Source organism: Ammodytes marinus, assembly GCF_949987685.1.
Source record: "Ammodytes marinus genome assembly, chromosome: 3".
NCBI classification, from domain to species: domain Eukaryota; kingdom Metazoa; phylum Chordata; class Actinopteri; order Uranoscopiformes; family Ammodytidae; genus Ammodytes; species Ammodytes marinus.
Window position 1 is genome coordinate 32,327,686 of NC_137232.1, and position 23,780 is coordinate 32,351,465.

Sequence of the window (23,780 nt, forward strand, 5' to 3'; positions counted from 1 at the left end):
CTACCCTCTTTACATACTGCTATAAAATATACAATGTATCACAAAAACAAAGTATAACATAACATAACTTAACACAATACAATACAACATAACACAACCATAATACAATCAATACAATATAATACAATTTAACACAATCTACTATAATATAATTTAACATAATACAATACTATGCAATATAATATAATATGCTATAATATAATACAACACAATATTTGAAAAAAAGCAAAAAAAAACAAAACAGAGCAATAGCCTAAAAATATAAAACAATGCAACTTATAATTTAGTTGTAGTTAGGTTATTATAATGAATTACACAGTTATAGTTTGATTATACTTACACATTACTATATACTTTCCATACATTCTATTCCATATTACATAGTGCACAGTGTTACCATATAAATATATATCAACATTTTACTGGGGACTCCCTCTATATGCAAGTGCAATACATTTCCTTGTATTGATTTCCACAGTTAGTTTGATTATAGTTAGTTAGTATTATTACGTTTAGAGTTATTGATAAAAAAGAAGAAGAAGAAGAAGAAGAAGAAGAAGAAGAAGAAGAAGAAGAAGAAGAAGAAGAAGAAGAAGAGGAAGAAGAAGAAAAAAACAACAACAAATAAACAAACAAACAAAAGGAAGCAAAAAAAAGATATAAGTATATATACACATTTCCTCCATACATAAAAAAGCATGTACACAGCTGTCAGATTCACAGCAGCAATATTGGTATCGCTCCTAGTATTGATGTCATAATAATGTTTTATATTTTTCTATTATCTTGGTTTTGAATTTTTTTTTGAATTTGTTAGTAGAGCTGCACGTTTTTAGTTTGTAGTCTAATTGGTTCCATAGGTTGATACCTTTAACGGAAGTGCTTTTGGTGTTTGTTCTTGCCCTTGCACTTTTAAACATATGTGAACCTCTTAATTTGTAATGAACCTCTCTAGCCCCAAACAGCTCCTGGATGCAGTGCGGGAGTGCTCTGTGATGTGCCTTGTACATTACAACTGCCATTCTGAGGACAGCTAGATCTTCTAATTTCAAGGCGTGGATTTTAATGAAAAGAGGATTTGTTGTTGCATAATAGTTAGCATGATTTACAATTCTTAGGGCTTTTTTATGCATTAAGAAAATTTGGTTGATGGTTGTTTTATATGCGTTACCCCATACCTCAACACAGTAAGTAAAGTAAGGAAGAATGAGGGAGCAATATAATATATATAGTGAGTTCTGATTTAAAATATTTTTCATTTTATACAATATTGCAATGGTTTTTGATATTTTTGATTTTATATTATTTATCTGTGGTTTCCAGTTAAGTTTATTATCAATTATGGTTCCCAGAAATGTATTTTCATTGACACGCTCAATTTCAACATCATTGATCTTGAGTTTAGCCTGTTTGTTAATTTTCTCATTGCCAAAGATAATACATTTATTTTTTTTTAGGTTCAAAGACAGCTTATTAATGTCAAACCACTTCTTTAGAATTGTTAATTCGTTTTCCACTGCATTCAGGAGCTGCTCTATGTCTTTTCCAGAGCAGTACAAACTGGTGTCATCAGCAAACAAAACACACTTTAGTAATTTCGAGACATCACATAAATCATTAATGTACATAATAAATAGTTTAGGGTCCTCTGTAACTTTGTGGGTTTCTTGGTAGCCACAGACAGACAGACAGACAGACATGAACGCACACACGCACGCACGCACACATACGCATGCACGCACGCTTGACACTTGCAAACACGCACACACACACACACACACACACACACACACACACACACACACACACACACACACACACACACACACACACACACACACACACACCTACACACTCTCTCACACAAACACACACACACACACACTCTTACACATACACACACACACACACACAGGTTGAATGACAGGTGGCTGTGGGGGGGTTGATTGACAGCTATGAGTGTGTGTTATTGGGAGATGTTGTCATCGGTGTGGGCGGGGTTTAGGTCCACTACGGTCGTTCCTTGTAGAGAAGCTCCTCCCATTCCCTCTGCTGACGAAGACGGCTGGACACACAGTCTGGAGAATAATCAACATTTAATACTATAAAATATAAATAATACGGCATGGCATCATTATGGGCTTAACCAACCCTATGATGGGCTATAGGTTCACGTCCAGGCTTCGAAAGCATTGGCATGATAGCTTGCACTTATTTTAGTACAGTGTTTTATTGAGTAATGTATTTTAATGTGTTCTATGTGTGTGTGTATGTTGGATGTGAGTGGACCATCTGAGTCCTTAATAAAGATTATTATACGTTTATTTTACAGAGAAGAGACACACTAGTGAAAATATTAGGAGAAAATGACTAAAGTGGAGTTCTACAGCTCCGGGAAAAATGAAGAGACCAGTCTGGATTTTTCTTCAATCTTCATCTCTACATAACTAAATGAAAATGCTCTTAAATGACAATATAGCTTATACTATATCAATTCAAATGCAATGACAGAATTTTATCTTCTAAACCACACAAACCTGGAGGACATTATACAACAACTGAACTCCTCATCCTGTTGCCTTGACATTCTGCCCACAGGCTTCTTTAAAACTGTTTTTAGCTGTATGGCCTCAGATGTTCTACAAATTGTCAACATGTCCCTTCAGACAGGTGTATTCCCACAGGCCCTGAAAACAGCAGTCATCAAGCCACTCCTAAAAAAGAACAATCTAGATACATCACTCATAAAAAATTATAGGCCCATATCTAACCTACCATTTTTAAGTAAAATCATTGAAAAAGCTGTTTATCAACAGCTAAATAACTATTTAGCAATGAATAACTGCTTTGATGTCTTCCAGTCAGGATTTCGACAACACCACAGTACTGAGACTGCTCTGGTTAAGGTCCTCAATGACATCCACTTAAACACAGACAGTGGCAAAAGTTCTGTCTTAGTTTTACTGGATCTCAGTGCCGCTTTTGACACAGTTGACCACAGCATATTACTAGATCGACTAGCAAACTGGGTTGGACTTTCTGGAACTGTACTAAGCTGGTTTGAATCCTACTTAAAGGATAGAGACTACTATGTGTCAATAGGCAATTTCACATCTGAGCGGACACATATTGAATGCGGGGTCCCCCAAGGTTCCATTCTTGGCCCTCTTATATTTAACATCTACATGCTCCCACTAGCTCAGATTATGAATAAGAACAAATTATGCTACCATAATTATGCAGACGACACACAAATTTACATAACCATATCACCAGGAGACTACAGTCCGATACAGGCACTGAGTAAGTGCATTGAACAAATCAATGATTGGATGTGCCAAAATTTCCTTCAATTAAACAACGACAAAACTGAAGTAATTGTCTTTGGTGCCAAAGATGAACAATTAAAAGTCAGCGCACAGCTTACATCTGTTATGCTAGAAACCACACACTAAGCCAGAAATCTTGGTGTTGTCATAGACTCCGACTTGAATTTCAAGAAACACATTAAATCAATTAATAAATCAGCATACTACCACCTTAAAAACATATCAAGAATTAAAGGACTTATGTCTCAGCAAGATTTAGAAAAACTTGTCCATGCATTTATCTTTAGTAGACTTGACTACTGTAACAGTGTCCTTGCAGGCCTTCCAAAAAAATCTATCAGACAGCTTCAGCTAATTCAGAACGCTGCTGCTCGAGTCCTCACTAGGACCAAAAAAGTGGATCACATTACCCCAGTTCTGAGGTCTTTACACTGGCTTCCAGTCACTCAAAGAATTGATTTCAAAATACTGATGTTGGTTTATAAAGCACTAAATGGTTTAGGGCCAAAATACATTACTGATATGCTGATAAGTTATGAACCGTCCAGAGCCCTTAGGTCGTCTGGGACAGGTCTACTTACAGTCCCTAGAGTTAGGACTAAACAAGGAGAAGCAGCTTTTAGTCATTATGCACCAACAATCTGGAACAAACTCCCAGAGAACTTGAGGTCTGCTGCAACTCTCAGTTCTTTTAAATCGAGTCTGAAGACTTTTTTGTTTCCATTTTAACCTGCAATTTTCATTTTATTTGCTTCTTTTATTTGCTTTTAAATGTTTTTCTTTTAAATGTTTTATAATGTGTTTTATGTATTCTAATCTTGCCCCTGTAAAGCACTTTGAGTGGCCTTGTGTCTGAATTGTGCTATATAAATAAACTTGCTTTGCCTTGCCTTACTTCATCAGCAGGATGAAAATGAAGACGAGGACAGACGCCTCGATGATCCCGCCGATTATTATGATCATAGTCCCTCCAAGGAACTCCCGAAAGGCAAGGGAAACAAGAAAATAGTTAGATGAAATACTTTATTCGAACTATCTATCTATCCTCCTAGGAACTGCAGAAAGGCAAGAGAAACAAGTTAGATTGGACTTTTAATGGGGCGCTCTGGCCTTCGTTGCAGTGGTCACAGGTTCAAATCCGATCCGTGGACCTTTACTGCAGGTCATCCCCCCTCTCTCTCTCTCTCTGTCTGTCTCCCCATTTCAACTCTGTACAGTGCTGTCTAATAAAGCTTGAAAATGCCCAAAAATTATCTAAAAAATAAATGAAATAGACTTTTAATTATACTGCACTTTTGATTTTGCTACCATTTTTTATGAGCTAAAATAAAAGTTTTACACACACACACACACACACACACTTTTAAACCCTCTTACCTGGTCCCTTATAGAGTGACAGCGTCCGTATTCGGTCTCGGTGCTAAAGGAGACACATCCCACTAGCTTGGTTCCCGTTAGCGCGGTCATCCCGTCATCGTACACAGCGAGAACACACAGGTCATAGTCCCGGGAAGACGCCAGGTCACTCAGCAGGAAATACTTATGACTGGCTGGAATCATCCTGGAAGAAAATAAAAGAAAGACAGATATTTCTGGATCTGATTTATACAGCGCTTTTCAAGGCACTCAAAGCGCTTTACAGGGTTCCAGGTTCCATTCACACACAGTCATACCAGTGGTGGAAGCGTGGCTGCCATTCAGCGCCAACGGCCCCTCCGGCCACCACCTCTAACATACAGCAGTCATACACATTCACACACGGCAAGGTGGGTGAAGTGTCTTGCCCAAGGACACAACAACCATGACACAAGTGGCAGGGCGAGAATCGATCCGCCAACCCTTGGATCATTGGCCGACCCGCTCTACCACCTGAGCCACAGTCGCCCCAAATATTGGGAGATTATTAGAATATAACTTTTACAAGGTTTTAAAGTCTTATTTATATATAGCAGTAGAGGGCGGTGTCCAGGAAATTTAGCGACCAAAAATCCGGCTTATTTACTCGAGGTTTTCTGAATTGAACCTCAAAACGTTGGAAGTCTCACAGCCACTCTGAAGCTGCAAATACAATCAGGTTTTTTTTACTATACGGCTCTTCATGTGTTTGAAAAAAAAAAAGTATTTGGAAATGCATGTTGTATCTGATTTGGCCTTGTCTGAAAGCAGCTGTATTGAGAGAGAGAGAGAGAGAGAGAGAGAGAGAGAGAGAGAGAGAGTTTGTGAGAGGTAGAGAAAGAAAGAGGGAGGGATAGAGAGAGAGAGTGTGTGTGTGTGTGTGTGTGAGAGCGAGAGAGAGAGAGAGTTTGTGAGAGGTAGAGAAAGAAAGAGGGAGAGATAGAGAGAGAGAGAGAGAGAGAGTGTGTGTGTGTGTGTGTGTGTGTGTGTGTGAGAGAGAGAGAGAGAGAGAGAGAGGGACAGAGAGGAGAAAGTGAAGGTTGTGTTGAGATGAATGTACATAGACAAACTAACAGCTGTTCCAGGATGTAATGCTTTAGCAGGAATAGACTCACACACCTGCTGTAGAAATGTGTTCAAATCATCAACACATGCTCGTGTGTGTGTGTGTGTGTGTCTGTATGTGTGTGTGTGTGTGTCTGTATGTGTGTGTTTATGTGTGTGTCTCTCTCTCACTCTTTGTTTGTGTGTGTGTCTCTCTCTCCTTCCCTCTCTGTTTGTGTGTGTGTGTGTGTGTGTGTTTGTGTGTGTCTCTCTCTCCCTCTGTGTGTGTGTGTGTCTCTCTCTCTCCCTCTGTGTGTGTGTGTGTGTGTGTGTGTGTTCCTGTCTGACTGACTCTGAGGTTTTAAAGGTGCCAGCTGTAAACAATGAGGTAATCTGTCATAGTTATGTTGCCGCTATACCTGTCTGTGCTGTGTGCGTGCTAAAAAATGCACAGTGTTAATACACCGCCTAGGATCTGTAAATGGGGATGTTGCTAGCTACGGTGGGCCCCCTCTGTTTACATAGCCTTTTTTACAGAGCCTAGGCTGTGTATTAACACCAGTGCACACACAAGGTCAAGGTCAAGGTCACTTTTATTTATATAGCACCTTATAAGAACCTAAATTCACCAAAGTGCTTTACATAAAATACATAAATTAAAATACAACAGCACACATTAAAAAACACTTACAGCAATGACACAAAACAATTCATTAAAACGTAAAAGCCTGTGAAAAAAGGTGAGTTTTAAGAGTGGACTTGAAAGTTTCCAGAGACTCAGATGAGCGAATATGGTGTGGTAAGCTGTTCCAAAGTTTCGGGGCAACCACGGAGAATGCACGATCGCCTTTAGTTTTAAGCCTGCTGTTTGGCACATCCAGAGATAAGCTGTTTGCAGACCTCAGAGCTCTGCTTGGTCTATGGACCTGTATGAGTTCCGCCGAGTACACGGGGGCCATACCATTTAAAACTTTAAAAACAAACATCAGGATCTTAAAATCTATTCTGAAGCGGACCGGAAGCCAGTGCAGGGAGGTCAGAACAGGGGTTATGTGCTCCCGCTTCTTTGTGCCTGTCAGAAGACGAGCAGCTGAGTTCTGTACAAGCTGCAGGCGACGCAGCGAGCGCTGGTCTAAACCTACATACAGTGAATTGCAATAATCCAGTCGTGAGAAAATGAAGGCATGAATAACCTTCTCCAGGTCACTGGGAGAGAGGTGAGGTTTTACCTTGGCCAGAAGTCTCAGCTGGAAGAAGGCACCTTTGACTACAGAGCCAATTTGCTTTTCAAATTTAAAATCTCTGTCAAACATGACACCAAGGCTCTTAATGACGGAGCAGTTTTTTAAACCCAGGGATGGGGGTAGAGCAGCAATACAGTCGGCATAATATTCTACACGCCCAAACACTATACCTTCTGTCTTAATGTCATTGAGACTCAGGAAACTAAGACTCATCCAAGTCTTAATTTCATTTAGACAAGCAAGAACATTTTTTGCAGAGTCTTTACAGTTCATTTTCAAAGGGAGATACATCTGAACATCATCAGCATAGCAATGAAAAGACACAGTACAGACAGGTAGCGGATCGTGAGGAGATATTCACTGATTTTGACATAAAACGTTCTCCAGAATCACTGGCTAAAAAGGCTACTGCTTAGTAAACACCTGTCCCTGTATCATTTTGTGTCACGCTCCACAAGTGATACATCTTAATAGTTACACCTATTGGATTCTAGTGTTGACAGATATTTCTCTCTCTCTCTCCCTCTTTCTCTCTCTCCCTCTTTCTCTCTCCCCCTCCCTCCCTCTCTCTCTCTCTATCTCTCTCTATCTCTCTCCGCCTCTCTCTCCATCTTTCTCTCTCTCACCCTCTCTCCCTCCCTCTCCCTCTCTCTCTCTCCCTCTTTCTCTCCCTCTTTCTCTCTCTCTCTCTGTCTCTCTCTCTGTCTCCCTCTCTCTCTCTACCTCTCTCCACCTCTCTCTCTCCCTCTCTCTCGCTCCCTCTCTCTCTCCGCCTCTCTCTCTCCATCTTTCTCTCTCACCCTCTCTCCCTCCCTCTCCCTCTCTCTCTCCCTCTTTCTCTCCCTCTTTCTCTCTGTCTCCCTCTCTACCTCTCTCCACCTCTCTCTCTCTCCCCCCTCTCTCCGACTCTCTCTCTCTCCTTCCCTATCTCTCTCTCCCTCTCGCTCCCTCTCTCTCTTGATTCTTGTGTCGATATTTCAGCTTGTAATGACTTTGCTGAAGAGAAACAGACAGACAGACAGACAGACAGACAGACAGACAGACAGACAGACAGACAGACAGACAGACAGACAGACAGACAGACAGCCACACACACAAATTGTAGATGTCAACACTCCCTTGCTAACCAATCCCACTGGGAGAATTTACAGAAGCTACGGTGGTCTTCAAGAACAAGTAACGATGTCAAAAAAAGGATGCATATTTTTTTTTTCAAGATTATTTTTTGGCATTTTATATTCTTCATGCTTTAGTTTGTAGAGACAGAGCTGAAATGTGTCAGAGAGGGGAATGACATGCAGAGAACGACCCGGGCTGGATTCTAACCCGAGTCTGCAGTGAAGAGGACTGAGACTCTATGAAGAGGGGAGGGGAGGGGGGGGGGGGGGGGGGGGCTCTAACCACCAGTGTTGCCACAGTTACTTTTAAAAAGTAATCTAGTTACTCCTTGAAATAGTAACTTAGTTACTTTACTGATTACTTGATGTTAAAAGTAACTAAGTTGGATTACAAGTTACTTTAAACGTTACTTTACAGGTTTTGAAACCCATATATCTCAATTTAAAACATGCACATATTAAAAATCATTGAAAATATATAAAATAAAGCTTGTAGGCTAGTAGCCTATAGGCATACTGTTTTCAAAATAATAAAAATTATGGTTTGAAAAATGTAATAAAAAAAAAGTTTTTCCCCCCATGAAAATAAATGCATTCCTCCAAAGTGCAAAGACAGTAGTAGTGTCTTTAAACTTAACGTGATTGGCCCTTCACTCTCATGCATTAATTTGACTTTTCTCTACGATGTCTCGTCTGTTGATAGACTGGGTGTGTGCGGCCACCGGTCGCCACGTGATTATAAGTTTCCAAGTTTTAAACACTTCTATCTCTTCAACGTCACCGTACCCGAATCCTAAATATCCCCATAGCAGACGCTATATTTCATGGGGGGGGAAACGTTTGTTTTGCGCCACAGTTCAGCTTAGACTCGGCCGTAATGCTACTGCACACACACACACACACAGACACACACACACAGGCACACACACACGCTGCATGTCAGAGACGAGGGGCGCTACCAAAAAGACGAGAGGAGCGGTTGGAGCAGTTGGAGCGTTTAGAGACACATGCGCGCACATTTATTTACATTAAATCGCAATCGCAGTCATTTTTTCCTTTTCTGTAAAATGTTTCACTAAGGAAAATGACAGAAAAAGTAACGCACAGTGACTTTGATGAGTAACTTTAATCTGATTACTGGTTTGGAGATAGTAACGCGTTAGATTACTCGTTACTGAAAAAAGAGGTCAGATGCCGGTAACGCGTTACTTAGTAACGCGTTACTAAGTAACGCGTTACCGGCATCACTGCTAACCACTACACCACGAGTGCACCCAAAAAGATGCCTATTTTATCTGTAATGCAGAATTTGAACCCCCATCACTATTGTTAGCAATGATAACCAGCATGACTGTTTTTGAACTTTCCTGAAATGTTCCACAGCCCCGTTTGTCATGATGCCTTTTTTTAAATGTATTTTAATTTTTTTAACCTTTATTTATACAGGTAAATCCCATTGAGACCGGAGACTCTTTTTCAAGGGAGACCTGTTCCCATTCACACACACATACATACACCGATAGCAGCAGCAGCTACCACGCAGGGTGCAAGCTAACTATCGGGAGCGGTTTAGGGTTCAGTGTCTCTGAACGCTACTATAAACGCTACTTTAGTTGCCATAATTACCCCTCGTGTTCACTCACAGCTTCTTTGTGTGTGTGTTGGAGAAGTGTCACTCACAGTTTGTCTTTGAGTCAGAGATGGTGAGCTTTAAGTCAGGCAAGTAGAAAAATATTGTACTTCAAGTCAAGTCATAGTCAAAGTTTTTAATTCAGTTCTGATATACGTATATATACTGTATACTGTATTTATTGTGTACATATATACATTCCCACAAAAGTTAATTTGAACAAAGTAAATAGCAAACCTGACTAGTAGAGGAGGGAGGGGAGCCATGACTGACTGTACTTTCTGTCTGCTGTGTTTTCAGCTGCACTCTGAAACAAAATGGCTTCCAGATCAGAGGAGGATCTCTGCTGTCCAGTCTGTCATGACGTCTTCAGAGATCCTGTTCTTCTGTCGTGTAGCCACAGCTTCTGTAAAGACTGTCTGAAGAACTGGTGGAAAGACAAACCAACTCAGGAGTGTCCAGTTTGTAAGAGCAGATCAGAGTATACACCTCCTCGTAACCTAGCCTTAAAGAACCTGTGTGAGGCCTTCTTACTGGAGAGAGATCAGAGAGCTTCAGAGGCTCTCTGCAGTCTGCACTCTGAGAAACTCAAACTCTTCTGTCTGGACCATCAGCAGCCAGTTTGTCTGATCTGCAGAGATTCAGACAAACACAGCGGCCACAGAATCAGACCCATCGATGAAGCTGCACCACTAAATAGAAAGAAACTTGAGGAAACTCTGTGGCCCTTAAAGGAGAAGAGACAGCGTTTTGAAAAAGTTAAAGTGAAGTCTGAACAAATCGCAGAACACATTAATGTCCAGGCCCGACGCACAGAGACACAGATTAAAGATCAGTTTAAGAAGCTTCACCAGTTTCTAGAAGAGGAAGAGGAGGCCAGGATTGGCTGCACTGAGGGAGGAAGAGGAGCAGAAGAGTCAGATGATGAAGGAGAAGATGGAGGCTCTGAGCAGAGAGATAGCAGCTCTTTCAGACACAGTCAGAGTCACAGAGGAGCAGCTGAAAGCTGAATATGTCTCATTCCTGCTCAACTACAAGGCTGCAGTGGACAGAGTCCAGCAGGGGGCACTACTAGATGATCCAAAGCTGCTCTCAGGAGCTCTGATAGACAAGGCCAAACACCTGGGCAACCTGACCTTCAACATCTGGAACAAGATGAAGGACATGGTCTCCTACACTCCTCTGGTTCTGGACCCAAACACTTTGAATCCAGATCTCATCCTGTCTGAAGATAGTGAGCACTTCTGCTTTGCTGAGATAATCCATCCCACCTCACAGGTGTGCCACATCAAGATGGTGATCTGACATCATGATTAGTGCACAGGTGTGCCTTAGACTGTCCACAATAAAAGGCCACTCTGAAATGTGCAGTTTTGTCTCACAGCAAAATGCCACAGATGCCACAAGCATTGAGGGAGCGTGCAATTGGCATGCTGACAGCAGGAATGTCAACCAGATCTGTTGCTCGTGCATTGAATGTTCAATTCTCCACCATAAGCCGTCTCCAGCAACTTCGCACAGCCATTGAAGAGGAGTGGACCAACATTCCACAGGCCACAATTGACAATCTGATAAACTCTATGCGAAGAAGATGTGTTGCACTGCATGAGGCAAATGGTGGTCACACCAGATACTGACTGGTTCTGAGTCCCCAGACCCCCAATAAAGCAAAACAATGCACATTTCAGAGTGGCCTTTTATTGTGGACAGTCTAAGGCACACCTGTGCACTAATCATGATGTCAGATCAGCATCTTGATGTGGCACACCTGTGAGGTGGGATGGATTATCTCAGCAAAGCAGAAGTGCTCACTATCACACATTTAGACAGATTTGTGAACAATGTTTGAGAGAAATGGTACAATTGTGTATCTGGAATGAATTTTAGATCTTTAAGTCCATCTCATGAAAAATGGGAGCAAAAACAAAAGTGTTGCGTTTATATTTTTGTTGAGTGTACTAGTACACTACAGTTTGTGTGCAACGGTCAAAATCTAGAGACAGTACATGGTTTTAGATATCTTGGTGTCATCATGAGTTACAATGGCTCATTTAAAATTGCGATTGAGGAACTGCATAAGCAAGCATTGCGCGCAATGTTTGCTTTACTCAATAAATGCAGAAAGCTTCAGCTTTCTGTAGATGTCACTCTGGACCTTTTTGACAAGTTGGTTACTCCAGTTATGTTGTATGCATGTGAAGTGTGGGGGTTTGAGAAACTACATCCGTTAGAAAAACTACATCTCAAATTTCTAAAGTACATCTTAAAAGTAAAAATGACAACCTGCAGTAATATGGTATATGGGGAACTTGGGCGGTACCCACTCTGTGTTACAGTTAAAAAAAGAATAATTGGATATTGGGGGAGACTGTTAGAAAGTAAAGAAAGTAAACTTACATCTGGATAACTCAAAAGTACAACAACATTAACTGGCTGAAAAGAACTGTTGAACAGAGGTTGCAAGATCAATTCATTCAGAGGTGGCAGAGCAGGTCATCCCCCCTCTCTCTGGGCCTATCCGAAAACTTTTTTTTGCATAGGAAATTTCCTTTCCTATCGAGATGAACCGGAAGTACTCGGCGGATAGGTGATCCGAATTCTCCAAATGCTTAGGAAAGGCATAGGAAAGGAGCCTTGATTCATCCTTTAACCCTCCTTTAGCATAGGTTACTCCTGACCAACCTATGCTAAAGGAAATGAGATAGTAGTATCCCATAATCCTTTACGGCGGCAAGATTTAAAGCAACAGGCCACCGCCGGAGTTTACCGACTCTACACGAATACGAACGAGAGGTAAAACAGAAGAGAGGAGAGGAGAAGAGAGGAAGATTTAACTCGGCTAAAACAAAATACCCCCCCCCCCCCCACACACACACAGGCTAAAGATAATAAAGAACTCATAAAAGACCAACATCATAATAGTTATTTTCGTAGCACATAATTTACACCATAAGAAAATAAAATACAAACTTCACATTTAATGAAGTTACTGGGGGCAGTTCATTTCAACATCAACACAAGTGTAGCCTCTTTTTATTCCACATGTGAATTGGGATATATGGGAGTGATTCTCACTCTGTTGGCGACAACCTGATTAAAATCAATATGAAAAGAACGCATGGATCAAACGAGCGCTTGTTGTGGTAAATTTTCGGAGAATAGGCTATAGTGTAGTTTCACGCTAGTGACTCACGTCAGCAATACTCGCCGTCGCGCAATGACGTCGGCTAGGAAAAGTGGAGTCGAATTCATTTGAAACAGCGCTGTCCTTTCCTATGTTCGATAGGAAGCACCTTTCATCTCTCCTTAACCCCGATGACGTGTAGGGGTTAAGGCATAGGAAAGGAGGCTTATAGGTTAGGAGATTGGACTTTTCGGATAGGCCCTCTGTCTCCCCATTTCAACTCTGTACTATCAAGTGAAGCTTGAAAATACCAAAAAATTATCTTAAAAAAATACATCAAATTATCGATTTATTGGTGAAACATCAAACCGTATCAATGAAAAGCCAAAACACGGAGGCATAACGCCATCTTTAATATATGCTTTTATTTTGACAGTATTTCTGCACGTCTGTGTGTGACACAATTTCCACTAAAATAATTAATTGTTTTTCGTTTAAATCTCAAAGAGCGCGTACCATACGGCCTTCGTTGCAGTGGTCGCGGGTTCAAATCCGACCCGTGGACCTTTAAGCTGGGAACACACCGCACTGGCCGCGCGGCGAGATTACATACAAAGGCAATGTACTAGCGCGTGGCCGCGCGTCCACCCAATAATCGGCGTCCAGCGGCGGGGGCTTGCGCGGCGCGTAGCCGCGCCTCATGAGAGGCGCGTGAATCGGGAGCGCGGCCATTAGCGGCGCATAGAAATTGTGTCATCGAAGGAGCGTGAATCGAAGGCTTGTGCAGCGCCGCCGGGTGCCGCGCCTCCACAGCCAATCAGCGTTGAGATTGCCCGGTGGTGGTGGTCTGCAAGACGAGGTGGGCGTGTGGAGTGAGGACATTGGGCTTCCAATACATTCTGCAAATATGTGTATTTTGCATCTGTTTAGCTGTTGGTTGTACTTTAGCCAAGGTAGCGCCGGTTAGCATAGTGAAACTCACCCAGCTGTGCGCTGCTCCTGAGGATAATATGAACCCAAAGTTGACGGCAGTGTCCGTGTGGAATTCCATATAGTACAGCGAAGCACCGGTGTTGTCCTCTGTCAGCCGGCACACTTTCACTTTCAGGTAGGCTGATGTCTGCCTTTATTTGTGAGAGTTTACTAATGATCTATTAACGAGTTACAACGGATAGTTATTATAAAGTGTTACCCAAAATTTAAATTAAAGAGATAAAACAACTAGAAAGTCATGTTACAAAAATGAAAATACATCTAAGTACTAGTAAAAAAGCAATGTAAAGATGTAGCTAACAAGCAAAAAGACAACATAACATACATTCAGTTTAACACATTATCGTAAGCTTTTAAAATTAGGTACATTTTAAGATGTTTTGTGAAAGTAACTAAAGATGAGTGTTTACGTAGAGTAACAGGAAAGCTGTTCCAAATGACTGGACCTCTATCCCTAATTGAAAACTGTCCAAGATTTGTTCTGTAAAACTGTCGGTGAAGGAGATCTACAGATCTGGTCTGATGACTATGGATCTGTGACCTGGTTATACAAAAACTGTTGAAAGAAGAGGGAAGTAAATTATTGAAAAACTGGAAAACAAAAGTGCCGATCTGAAGAGTATTCACATCATATATGCTTAACAACTTCAGACTTTGAAATAACGGAGCACTATGAGCGTCCCAACTGGAGTTGGTTACAGTTCTAACACATTTTTTCTGTAACACACAAATCGAATCTACACTGGTGTTGTATGTGCTTGCCCATACTATATTGCCATAGGATATAAAGGGATAAATAAGGCAGTAATATAAATCCATACACATTTTTCTTGACAGCACGGGTCTTACTCGTCGTATAACCCCAATGGTTCTTGCTAATTTATTGGACACCTGTGGTATGTGTTTTTTCCAATTGAGCTTATTGTCAATAATAACCCCTAAGAACTTAACATTGGAAACATTAGCGAGTGCATTGTTCGCCATAAAAAAATGGCTGGATATGATCAGATAGAATAATATGTTTAGGCTTAAATATCATATAAGCACACTTCTCTACATTAAACCTGCAGTGTGTAGAATTTTGGGTTTTATTTCCTAGCAGATTTTGTAGAAAGTAATTATAATATCCATAAGTACATTTAATTTAGTGCATAAAAGCTGAAAAAATGTTTTTGAATTTTTTTTTTCCCTTAGAAAGTGTCATGATCCCGTTTTGGGCTCCTTGGCCTTATATGTGTTTTCCCTTTTCACCTGTGTTTGTGTGCTGAGCTAATTGCAGGGGTGGAGCCTGGTGTGCTGGAGTCAATTAACAACATTCGCAGCTGCCTTCAATCTTCATCAACTGCGCTACTTATACCCGGGCCTACCTTCCAGACACTGCCAGATTGTAGCTTCTGTTTTTCACACATTCTCCCGGCCTGACTCCAGCCACCAGCTCCAGCCCTAGCTCTCCAGCACTACTCCTCGGACCCCTCCTGCCTGCCCGCTCTAGCCTGCTTCCACTCAGCCCCCTGGACTTGCCCCGTTGCTCTCTCCCTGGACCCCCATGCCAGCCAGTTTCCCTCCCCGGATCCCGGTCCTAACACCCTGCTGGTTTTCTCCTAAAATAAATCTTCTTTTACTCACACTGTCTCTGCGCCTGTGTCCTCCAGACCCAACCGTAACAGTACAATCTGGCCCTAAACATGGACACAGCAGAGACGGACTCCCTCCACCAGGCATTGGCAGCGCAGGGAGTGCTCGTAGGGAAACACGAGCAGACTCTCCGAGATGTCTTCTCCACGTTAAGTGGGCTCTCCACCTGTGTTACTGCTATGGGGCAGCAACTCAACGTTGTCTCGGCACACCTCACTCCCCCATCTCCTGCCGACCCCGGTCGTCTTCAACAGGGTCCTGCCTCGGCTCCGCCGCTTCCCCAAGCCCGTGAACCCCGTGTCCCGGCGCTGCAGCGCTATTCAGGTGACTTTGGGGCATGTAGGCCTTTTCTGATTCAGTGCACCTTAGCGTTTGAGCAACAGCCATCTACCTATGTCACAGACAGAGCCAAGATCTCCTATATAATCAGTTTACTCACGGGTAAAGCATTAACCTGGGCATCAGCAGTATCAGTCAGCTGTTTGTTTTTCTTTTGCTTTATTTTTGGCTGAGATGAAGAAGGTGTTCGATCACCCGGTGCGCGGCAGGGATGCCACCAAGCGACTCCTCACACTTCGACAGGGTACCCACAGCGTAGCTGAGTATTCTGTAGACTTCAGAGCGCTAGCGGCAGAGACGGGGTGGAATGATGAGGCTCTGCAGGGGGCATTTCTCAACGGACTAGCCGATCCAGTTAAGGATGAGTTAGCAGTTCGGGACGAATCAGCTAGCTTGGACGAGTTAGTGGCCCTAGCTATCAGACTTGATAATCGCCTTAGAGAGCGTCGTAGGGAAAGAGCCGGGCGGTCTCATGACCCGTTCTCCTCCCGTTCTCCCTCAGTTCCTATAAGACACTCCCCAGGTCGTAGCTCCAGTCAGTCCCCTGATTCCTTTGTCCTTCCCTCCTCCTCGGCAGAGGAGCCCATGCAGCTGGGCCGAGCCAAACTTTCCAATGCTGAGCGTTTTCGGAGGATAAATGAAGGGCTCTGCATCTACTGCGCTCAACCCGGTCACTTCCTGAGCTCCTGTCCCCAGCGGCCAAAAGGGAGTGCTCCCCAGTAACGGTGGGAATACTGGTGAGCAAGATCACATCGGAACCTTTCCCCCAATCTCGCATGCAACTGCGGGATACGCTCTCCTGGAACCAACAAACCCATTCACTGTTCGCTCTGGTGGACTCTGGAGCTGACGAGAGCTTTCTGGATGCAGACTTCGTTGCCAGAGCAGGTATTGCCACTCGACCGCTCGCTACTCCCCTCAATGCCCAGGGACTTAATGGGAAGCTGCTGGCACGGGTTACCCATCGCACAGAGCCTCTTCGCCTTGTCCTGTCAGGCAACCACCATGAGGTAATACAGTTTCACATTATCTCTTCCCCTCACACTCCCTTAGTTTTGGGTCAGCCTTGGTTAAGGTTACACAATCCCCACATCAACTGGGCGACTAGTCGTGTACTAAGTTGGAGTGATTATTGCCTCTCGTCTTGCCTGCGGTCCGCCCTTTCCCCAGCAGAGGGAGGCACTGTGCCTTTAAAGCTTGAGCCCCCTGACCTGTCTGAAGTCCCTGCCGCATATCACAGTATGGGAGAGGTATTTAGTAAGCAACGTGCTCTCTCTATGCCCCCTCACCGGCCCTATGACTGTGCTATTGATCTTCTTCCAGGTGCTCCTTTGCCATCCAGTCGTCTGTATAACCTGTCCCGGCCTGAACGAGAGACAATGGAGACATACATCAAGGAGTCCCTTGCTTCAGGTATTATCCGACCTTCGTCATCTCCTGTCGGGGCTGGGTTTTTCTTTGTGGCCAAGAAGGATCGTTCCCTGCGTCCCTGCATAGACTATAGGGGTCTTAACAATATCACTATCAAGAACAAATATCCTCTGCCTTTAATTAACTCTGCTTTTGAATCCCTCCACGGTGCCACAGTTTTCAGCAAGCTTGATCTCCGCAATGCTTATCACCTTGTCCGCATTCGGAAGGGTGACGAATGGAAGACTGCATTTAAGACCCCCCTCGGACATTTTGAATATTTGGTAATGCCTTTTGGTCTCACTAATGCCCCCGCTGTCTTCCAAGCTTTGGTTAATGATGTGCTCCGTGGCCTCTTAAATCGCACTGTGTTTGTGTACTTGGACGACATACTGATTTTCTCTCGCTCACAGGAGGAACATGTCCAACACGTGAAGCAGGTGTTACAGCGACTCCTGGAAAACAAGCTGTATGTCAAGGCAGAGAAGTGCAAGTTCCATGTGGACTCCGTGGACTTCCTGGGGTACATCATAGAGCGAGGGCAGGTGAGGGCCGACCCCGAGAAGGTACAGGCGGTGGCACAGTGGCCTCAACCCGTGACCCGGAAGCAGCTCCAGCGCTTTTTGGGCTTTGCCAACTTCTACCGACGGTTTGTCAGGGATTACAGTCGAGTAGCGGCTCCCCTCACTGGACTTACCTCCCCAGCTATCCCCTTTTCTTGGAACCCTGAGGCTGAGGCGGCGTTCGTGGAACTGAAGAGGCGGTTCACTTCAGCCCCCATTCTCATTCATCCCAACCCGGCTCTACAGTTCGTGGTCGAGGTCGACGCTTCGGACTCCGGGGTAGGGGCGGTCCTCTCTCAACGCTCCCCGGAGGACCAGAAGCTTCATCCCTGTGCCTTCTTCTCCAGACGCCTGTCTCCCGCAGAGCACAACTACGACGTCGGCAACAGGGAACTGCTAGCGGTTAAGCTAGCGCTTGAGGAGTGGAGGCACTGGTTGGAGGGGGTGGAGATCCCTTTTATTGTTTGGACTGATCACAAGAACCTGTCCTATATCCAGTCCGCCAAGCGCCTTAACTCCCGCCAAGCCCGCTGGGCATTGTTCTTTGGTCGATTTAACTTCCAGCTCACCTTTCGACCAGGGTCCAAGAATGGGAAGCCGGATGCCTTGTCCCGACAGTTTGCCGTTGACCACGGTCTCTCCAGTCCCGATACCATCATCTCCCCTGGCTGTGTGGTGGGGGCAGTCAGGTGGCAGATTGAAGCACGGATCCGAGAGGCGCTGAGGGAGGAACCGGATCCGGGAACCGGGCCGCAGGGTCGGCTGTTCGTGCCAAGTGCTGTCCGCTCCAAGGTCCTCCAGTGGGTGCATAATTCCCGTTTCTCCTGCCACCCGGGTGTTAACCGCAGCCTGTCCCTGGCCAAGCGACACTTCTGGTGGCCCACCATCGAGGCTGACACCCGTGCCTTTGTGCTCGCCTGCACTGTCTGCGCACGCAGTAAGTCCTCGCATCAACCCTCCTCAGGTTTGCTCCGTCCCCTCCCGGTGCCTGGGCGCCCCTGGAGTCACATTGGTCTCGACTTCGTCACTGGTCTCCCGCTGTCCGAAGGTAATTCTACCATACTCACCATTGTTGATAGATTTTCCAAGGCTGTCCATTTTGTGCCTCTGCCCAAGCTTCCTACAGCGTCTGAGACTGCTGATCTCCTGGTTCAGCATGTGGTCCGCCTCCACGGGATCCCTGCTGACGTGGTCTCCGATCGGGGTCCACAATTCGTGTCCCAGGTATGGAGGGCTTTCTGTCGTGAGTTAGGATCCTCTGTCAGTCTCTCCTCAGGCTACCACCCCCAGACGAACGGGCAGACGGAGCGGGCCAATCAGGACCTCGAAGCTGCGCTGCGCTGTGTTACTACTCGGAACCAGTCTTCCTGGAGCACTCACCTGCCATGGGTTGAATACGCCCACAACTCCCTGACAAGTGCAGCTACTGGTATGTCCCCATTCGAATGTTCCCTTGGATATCAACCCCCTCTGTTCCCAGCACAGGAGGGCGACATCGCGGTGCCATCTGTCCGGGCCCACCTTCGACGCTGTCGTAAGGTCTGGAGGGACGCTCGCGCTGCCCTGCTCCATTCCACCGAGCGCAATCGGCGCATGGCAGACAGACACCGGGTTCCAGCACCACAGTTCACACCAGGTCAGAAGGTTTGGCTCTCTTCAAAAAACATCCCACTCAACACTGAGTCTAAGAAGCTGTCCCCACGTTACATTGGTCCTTTTGAAATCGAAACTGTTATCAACCCATCCGCTGTCAAATTAAAACTGCCATTATCTATGAAGATTCACCCCACATTCCACGTTTCCCAGCTTAAGCCTGTCTCCACCAGCCCTCTGTGTCCTCCAGCTACACCCCCTCCACCTCCCCGCATGATTGATGATCACCCCGCCTACACAGTCCGGCGGATCCTGGATATTCGCCGCCGTGGTCGGGGCTTTCAGTACTTGGTGGACTGGGAGGGTTATGGTCCTGAGCAGGGCTGCTTTTACCTGCCATTAGGCCCTGGGGCTGAGAGGTTTTGTAGGCCCCCCCGGGCGGCGGTCTTACAATACAGATGCGTTAAAGCCATGTTAGTCTACACCACAATATCTCTATTGATGAAATACAAAATCACTTAAGGTAACATGTACTTAAACCCCTCCTGGTCTAGTGACTTTTAATAACCAAACACACATGGTTGGTTACAGTGTTTTTCCAAGTTATTGAAGAGACAGCGGTGGGGACCCAGGACCTTCTAGGGGGGTCCGGGGGCATGCCCCCCCGGAAGAAAAATGTGAACATTTTAAAGTAAAATGCATCAATCTGGTGCACTTTGAGAAGAAAACTAAGGCTAAATCAACTGTGTCCTATGTGAGCTATTTTCTGGAATCATTTGGAGACACAGAAATACCAAAAAGCAGAAACAAAAATATACAGGTTTAAAAAATCCAGTCAGTCAGCATTCCAATTTTTTTTTTATAATCCCTTATCCCAAAGCTACTTCTGTCTTTGAATTCTTCGTTTTGTTTTTAATGGCTCATCTCAATATAGGCCCTTGATCTGCGTTGCCCCGAACAATGTTATTTAAACAAAAATAACAAAAATGTACTGGTGAATGATAGGCCCCTTGATCTTCGTAGGCCAAAAATAATGTGATTTTTTTTCCTTTTTCTTTACTGGTTCATGATGGGCCCCTGATCTCTCTACGCCCCCCTAAGATCAGTGGCCTATCATGAGCCAGTCAATAATTTATTTAAATGACAATGTGCGGGGCCTTCTTAGATCAGGGGCCTATATTGAGACAGTAAAAAAAAAAAAAAAAAAAATTTTTTTTTTTTTTTTTTTTTTTAGAGGCCCCTGATCCTTGTAGGCCCTGGGGCTTCAGCCCAGGTAAGCCCGTGCATTAAGGCGGCCCTGGTCCTGAGGAGAGGAGCTGGATTTCTCGCCAGCTCATCCTCGATCCCTACCTTATTAAGGAGTTCCACCGGGACAACCGGCTCCTTTTGGGCTCCTTGGCCTTATATGTGTTTTCCCTTTTCACCTGTGTTTGTGTGCTGAGCTAATTGCAGGGGTGGAGCCTGGTGTGCTGGAGTCAATTAACAACATTCGCAGCTGCCTTCAATCTTCATCAACTGCGCTACTTATACCCGGGTCTACCTTCCAGACACTGCCAGATTGTAGCTTCTGTTTTTCACACATTCTCCCGGCCTGACTCCAGCCACCACCTCCAGCCCTAGCTCTCCAGCACTACTCCTCGGACCCCTCCTGCCTGCCCGCTCTAGCCTGCTTCCACTCAGCCCCCTGGACTTGCCCCGTTGCTCTCTCCCTGGACCCCCATGCCAGCCAGTTTCCCTCCCCGGATCCCGGTCCTAACACCCTGCTGGTTTTCTCCTAAAATAAATCTTCTTTTACTCACACTGTCTCTGCGCCTGTGTCCTCCAGACCCAACCGTAACAGAAAGGGTCTCATATATGTCCATATTTCTGCATATTTTGGACCAAGGCCTAGTGCCGCCATCTTGAAAGTGTCATAGTTGGAATGTCATCAGGTGCATTGTTTAAAATTTAGAATTGTTCTTGTCCTTGAAGGCCACTGTAGCTTCTGTTATTATTCTAAAGGGTTGGGGTTACCCAGGGAGCGTTGCATTCTAGAACTTTGTAGAACTTTCTTGATGATGTCATATTACACACTGCACCTTTAAGGGATAATTTGTTGAATTTGTATTCAGCCGATTCTCATAAATACACACACAAAATACAAACACTTAATTCTTGCTGTTTGTCTGTTTGCACTGCACTGCTACATTCACTTTGACATTACTGCTAAAATAACACAATGTAGAACCCACTCGCTAACTAAAGTACTCTCATCTTTTCTACATTACAGCTGCTCCTTTTTACCACGCCAGCTGTTGTTCCTGGATGAGCGTATACCCACGACAAAGGCATTACGAAAAACTATATAGAAATAGCATTCTTTACACTGATGGTCTTGTTTGATGTTTCTCGATATGTAATTTATGATCATCAGAGGAAAAAATGCTGACATTTTGTTTTAGGATGGAATTGTATGTCACAAAGCCAATGTATTAAGGTCTAAATGACTCCTTTACTCCTGATAATAGCATGATTCCAAGGTTTTTCTAAAAAAAAAATCAATGTTGAGAATTTGAACTGATCTTGTACAGGTGAAACTCATATTATTAGAATATCATGGAAAATGAATTGGAATTGAGGCAAGAATTCATGCAAAAAGGGGCCCAAACCAAGTACTGAGTATATGCATGATTGTACTTTATAGAGGGCCGACATTTCTGTATTTAAAATCCCTTTTTTAAAGATTTTGAATTTGGGGTTTTCATAAGCTGTAAGCCATAATCATCAACATTCTAACAAATAAAGGCTTGAAATATCTCTCACTTTGCGTGTAATGAGTTTATATAATATAGTATTTTCACCTTTTCAAGTTGAATTACTGAAATAAATGAACTTTTGCACGATATTCAAATTTTTCGAGTTTCACCTGTATAGCATATGTAGCCTGAAGCCAGTATCGCTGTATTTTTCAGGCTGCTCAATAACTTTATAAACATCCCTGAAACATCCTCCTATGCTCAGAGAGACCTTGTAGGCAACGACCCACATGGGGAAGAAATGTGATAGAAGCAAAGATAGGCTGACAGGAACATAAATCACACACACACACACACACACAATCTCACTTCCTCCTTTTTTTTCTTTTCTTTACCCGCTACAGAAAAGTACATGAACATAACACACAAACTGTTACGACCCTGGGCCGTATAGGCTATTGTATGTTGTGTGCTTTGCTGTTTTCCCTTTGCTGTTTGTGGGAGTGAGACCTCTTGTGTGTGAGTGAGCTTTTCTTCACAGCTGCAGGTGCGGGTGATTGCCTCCTAAGTGGCAGAAGGTGATGATTGGCCCACTATCAACCTCCGGGCAGTATAAGGCTCCGCCAGATTCACGCAGCGAGAGGCTTAGTTGGCAGCAGCAGCACTCGCGGTTCCCGAACCACCTTTATGATTTGTGTCATGTGTTAATTATTGTTCAGTTGTGTCCGGTAGGGGTGAGTTGCCGTTTATTTTGCAGAGTTTGTCTCTTGATTTTGTTAATGTTTAGGTTAGGGTTTGCCCGTGTTTTTGTTTCCAGTTAGGTTGTTTTGGCGTTAACTCACCCTGAAGATTGCGGTATCTGTTTCATTTTTGCTCAGTTCAAAATAAATTACCATTTATCTTACTTTAGAAACGTTGTTGTGTGGTGGTTTGGGGATCGGGGAGTGGGATTGTAGCATTTGTGTTATGCCTCTGGGTTCCCCTAGACCGGGGCATAACATAAATTGGGGGCTCGTCCGGTCTTTGCAAAGTACATTTTTTGATGTGCTTGCAGAGCAGTAATCCGTCGCCTGTTTTTGGTTGGCAGTTTCTCACAAGATGTCGTTTGATATGGACAGATTTGCGCTGGAGCCTACGGTGGATAAATTGGAACGATGCACAAAAGCAGAGCTAGTTTTGATTGCCAGTTTCCATGACGTAGCTATTCCAAGAAAGGCTAAAAAAGATGAGCTTAAACAGCTTTTGGTGGAGCAGCTTGTGGTAGGGGGTGGTGATAAAGAGCCTAAAACGTATGGTGCACCTGATGTGTTAGTCGGGGAGATGGGAGCTGGTGCTGCCATTGCCTCACTAGCGTTCAGCAACGGGGCGGTGTTGGGGGCCGAGGTCTCTGCTACCACCCCGGGGTATAGCACAGATCATATACCGGTGATACAGGCTGGGCATGAGACGGAGGATCTCAAGCTGGCGCTCCGCCTAAGAGAGGTGGAGCTGCAGACAAAGACAAAGGAGTGCGAGCTCAAGTCAAAGGAGTGCGAGCTCATGCGTTTACGCATACGGGCTATGGAGGTTGAGAGGTCTCCCGGCACGTCCACCCCCGTGAGTACGCTCCCTTATGCTGCTCCACCTGA

At 44.3% G+C, this 23,780-nt stretch overlaps 1 protein-coding gene across 1 annotated transcript in view; it reads right to left on the reverse strand.

Moving 5' to 3' along the window:
* Positions 1-1,966: 1,966 nt before the first annotated feature.
* LOC307248463 (leucine-rich repeat and fibronectin type III domain-containing protein 1-like protein) overlaps positions 1,967-23,780 on the reverse strand; it is a gene marked incomplete at both ends in the record, with an annotated part of 47,930 nt that continues 26,116 nt past the window's right edge. Inside the window, 3 exons of the mRNA XM_080024860.1 lie at positions 1,967-2,078; positions 4,225-4,307; positions 4,707-4,890. Coding sequence (XP_079880986.1) covers positions 1,967-2,078; positions 4,225-4,307; positions 4,707-4,890 — 379 coding nt within the window. The remainder of the gene's footprint in view (positions 2,079-4,224; positions 4,308-4,706; positions 4,891-23,780) is intronic.